The 3701-nt window shown below is 62.9% G+C and overlaps 1 protein-coding gene across 1 annotated transcript; it reads left to right on the forward strand.

Annotated features, from left to right (window-relative positions):
- Positions 1 to 889: 889 nt before the first annotated feature.
- On the forward strand, positions 890 to 2747 carry LOC137215652 (zinc finger protein 837-like). The gene is given in 3 exon segments (XM_067721180.1): positions 890 to 1746; positions 1748 to 1793; positions 1795 to 2747. Coding segments are annotated over 3 exon segments (969 nt in total). The 5' UTR covers positions 890 to 1474; the 3' UTR covers positions 2446 to 2747.
- Positions 2748 to 3701: the final 954 nt, after the last annotated feature.

The following is a 3701-nucleotide window of genomic DNA, read 5'->3' on the forward strand; positions in this document are numbered from 1 at the left end:
GAGGTGGTGTCTAGAAGCTGGATAAGGCAAGCAAACCGAGCCTTAGAGCCTCCAGAAGGAAGCAATGCTGCCGAAACCTTGATTGAGGAGTTCTGACCTCCAGAACTGAGATAACAAATTTGCATGGCTTTAAGCCACTAAACTTGTGGTAATTTGTTACAGCAGCAGCAGCAGTAGGAAACCAACAATGGCCACAGATGAATTTGGAAATAGTAATTGCAGACATCAGCCCCTTTCTGGTGTTGGCTGTCACTGGAATGAGCAGGGCCCCCTTGCTCAGCTGTTTATATTTACAGTTATCATACCCATTTTGTAGATGAGGCTGGCAGTCCTGAGAACCAAGCTTGCCTGGTAGAAGTGGAGAGGGGCACACTGGGCCTCCAGCCCTGCTGCCAGGTGAGTCACATCTCACACCTTACAGAAGAGCTAGCTAATGGCAGGTGGACAGAGCTGGGCCAGGCCGAGGCAGGGAGCCATCAGGGCATGGCTCCGGGGGCCTGGTAGTCAGAGTGGAGGAGGGAAACTGGGGAGTGGGCAGCTGAGCAACTGGGGTGTCCCTGTGGCTTGAGGGAGGGGCCACTGAGGTCCCAAGCCAGGGGTGAAAGTACTCCAGCAGTGGCAAGGAGGAGGGAGGGTGCCGGGGAGCAGAGAGAGGCAGGGAAGCAGGTCTCTGGAGTGTCATGGGTCCTGAGAGTAGGGACAGGAGGCTCCAGTGTTCTCATGGCCGGGTGTCATTCCTCCTGCCCCTTTCCCTGGATTGCCGAGTGGGGGCCACTCAGTAGGCATCCATCCTGGGGTCAGCATTCTTAGGGATCTGCAAACCTTCATTCTCTTCTGCTCTTCCAGATCCCACAGCCTGGACACCGTGTTGTGGGCTGGCCTTGGGATGCAGCCTTGGGCCCAGAGCTCTCGGCAGGAAGGCAGCCCCAAGGTAGATCCCCAGGGAGCCCACAGGGGCCAGGCAGAGAGGCACAAGACAGAGCTGAGGCCCCTGGAGGAGGACCCAGCCGAAGGACACCCCTCTCGGGGTAGACCTGCGTGGAGGGAACGTGGTCAGCAGGACAACTCCCCTGGGTGTGAGCCCCACTGCAGGGACTGTCAGTGCAGGAGCTGGACGCCTGGTGCAAGAGTCACGTGGCCCCACCTCCTCTCCAGACCCTGACCTGGTCATCCCCAGGGGCCGCATGCCAGGCAGGGCCTCTGTCCGTGCCCAGCGGGTGCCAGGGCCTCCAGCCAGAACTCCTTCCTGGTGCAGCATCCCAGGACACCCCCTGGGAAGAAGACCCCTGCGTGTGACCACCGTGGGGTCCAGGTGCTGCATTGGAGCTGCCCCCACACTGCGCTGTTCAAGGTCCACTCGGACTGCCGCCTGCGTGCACATCCCTGTCCCAGGACCCTGCCGCCGGCCTCTCTCCAGCCGAGTCCCTTCGTGGAGCTTCCTGCCGCGGGCCGGCACAGCGAGGCTTGTACCCGGATGTCCCCGCTGGCCCTGCAGGAGCTGATGCAGGCGGCAGAGGAGCCCCTTCCGTGCGCCCGGTGCGGAAAGCGCTTGAGCCCCAACGAGCAGCAGCGGATGGACGAGGGCCCTCGGATGTGTCCTAGGTGCGACCAGGCCTTGGGTCCTCTCCCCCGTGAGCCCGGCCGCCCGGTTCAGCAGCTGTACGCCAGCGTCGAGTGCGGCAAGGCCTTCACGTGCACCTCAAGACTGCTGCAGCCTGAGGGCATCCACACGGGTGAGCGGCCCTATGTGCACCGACTGCGGCCAGGCCTTCATGCGCTGCTCCGGCCTCCAGGGGCCACCAGAATACGCACTCGGCCGAGCACCGCAACTGCGCCACGGCCCTGGCTCCGCGGGCCTTCCGGCCGAGGTGCTCGCCGCGCGGGGAGAAGCCCCATGAGTGCGCCGAGCGTACCAAGGCATTCGGCCTGCTCTCGCACCTGGCGGAGCACCGGTGGCGTGTGCACACCGGCGAGAAGCCCTACGCCTGCTCAGAGTGCAGCCAAGCCTTCAACCAGCGCTCGAACCTGAGCCGGCACTGGCGCACGCACAGCAGCGCCAGGCCCTACGCGTGCCGGCTGTGCGACAAGGCCTTCAAGGGCCGCTCCGGCCTGGTGCAGCACCGGCTTGCACACACCGGTGAGCAGACCTACGGCTGTCCCAAGTGCGGGAAGACCTTCCGGGGCTGCTCCGAGCTGCACCAGCACGAGCGCCTGCACTCGGGGGAGAAGCCCTGCATCTGTGCGGACTGCGGCCAGGCCTTCGTGCGCAACTGCAGCCTCCCGCGCCCAGCGCGCGCACACACCGGCGAGTAGCCCTACGCGTGCGGCCGCTGCGGCCGCGCCTTCAGCCAGCGATCCAACCTCCACGAGCACCAGCAGCGGCCCGCGGGCGGCGCGTTAAACCTCGCCTCGCGCACACGGCGTCCACAGGCGTCCCCCACCTGAAGCTTCCTAGGGGACTTCAGTAGCCCTCGGTCGCCTTGGGGGTGTCTGCACACCCTCTGGCGTAGCTGGGCCCCCCCCCCTCTCTTAGATCTGGCGAGGCCTCCGCCTCTGACCTCCCTGGCCTCGGGAGTGGGCCCCTGCGCATCTCGTGCACCTACCCGAGGCCGCTGGCCGGGGGCTTCTGGGGCTGGGACTCTGCCTGCCCACCGCCCGGCGGTTCAGTGGTCGCTGTGGAGAGGGCTCTGTTGGGGGAGGGGCGGGATTCCCTGGCAACTTTGGGCTGGTCTGTGATTGGCAGGTGGGGATGTCACGTTACATCAAAGCCAGGTGGTCCTTCCCACCCCGAGCGCTCGTCCCCTCCTGTCCGGACGCCAGGATGGACTACGTCTCCCAGAAGCCCCTGCGGCGTGGGCGCAATCAAGGAGGGAGACTTGAAGGTGTGGCTACACCTGCCCGAGGCCACCACTTAGGTGGAGTCCAGCCGAGACCTGGAGCAGCATGTTTCTTTCCTAGCTGTATGTAGGGTTATGTTTGTATATGATTCTAATTTATTCCCCACCCCATCCTCCACACTCTTTCCAAAGTGAAACTCCAAGGACTCTCCACTCCAGAAGCCAACATTTGCACACACTCATTACAGGCCGGGCACCGTGCTGGGCACTCTGCCCTTAATCACCCCTTTTGATCCTCACCTTAACTGAGGGTGGGGGGCAGGGAAGACTCTCAACCATATCAGGGTGCCCGGAGAGGCCACGGGCGGGGGGCCCAGCCAGAGCCTCCTGGAGGGAGGGCAGAGGTGGGCTCAGCACCGAGTCCCTCACCGTCTGGGCCTCCATGCTTCCAAAGGGGTTCCCTGAATGTGGCGTGGCCCCTGCAGCAAAGCCCTGGTGAATCACCCTTCACTTTCTGTCTCCTGTCCCGAAATCCTGTCGCCTGGGAAGAGGAGGATGTGTGGGTCCCCTGGGGTAAGGAAGCTGTTGGCTCTCCATTCCCAGGCCTGGCTTGCAGGACACCATCCAGCCCTTTATTGTGTCTTGCTTAATTCAGGACTCACCTCCCGAGGGCCTGAGTTCCCCTGCTCTGCGGCAAGCCAGTCACCCAGTACTCTTTCCAGAGGTTTCTCCCAAGTTGCAGCTATCCTGGCCACGTCACATTCCACCCTGGAGTAGAGGCTAAAATTCGCAAAGCTGGTCTCTTTGCAAGTCCAGCAGAAATGAAAACACATGCCCCTGCCGTTCTATTCTCAGCATTTTAGG

The sequence above is a fragment of the Pseudorca crassidens genome, chromosome 20, assembly GCF_039906515.1.
Source record: "Pseudorca crassidens isolate mPseCra1 chromosome 20, mPseCra1.hap1, whole genome shotgun sequence".
Classification (NCBI taxonomy): Eukaryota; Metazoa; Chordata; class Mammalia; order Artiodactyla; family Delphinidae; genus Pseudorca; species Pseudorca crassidens.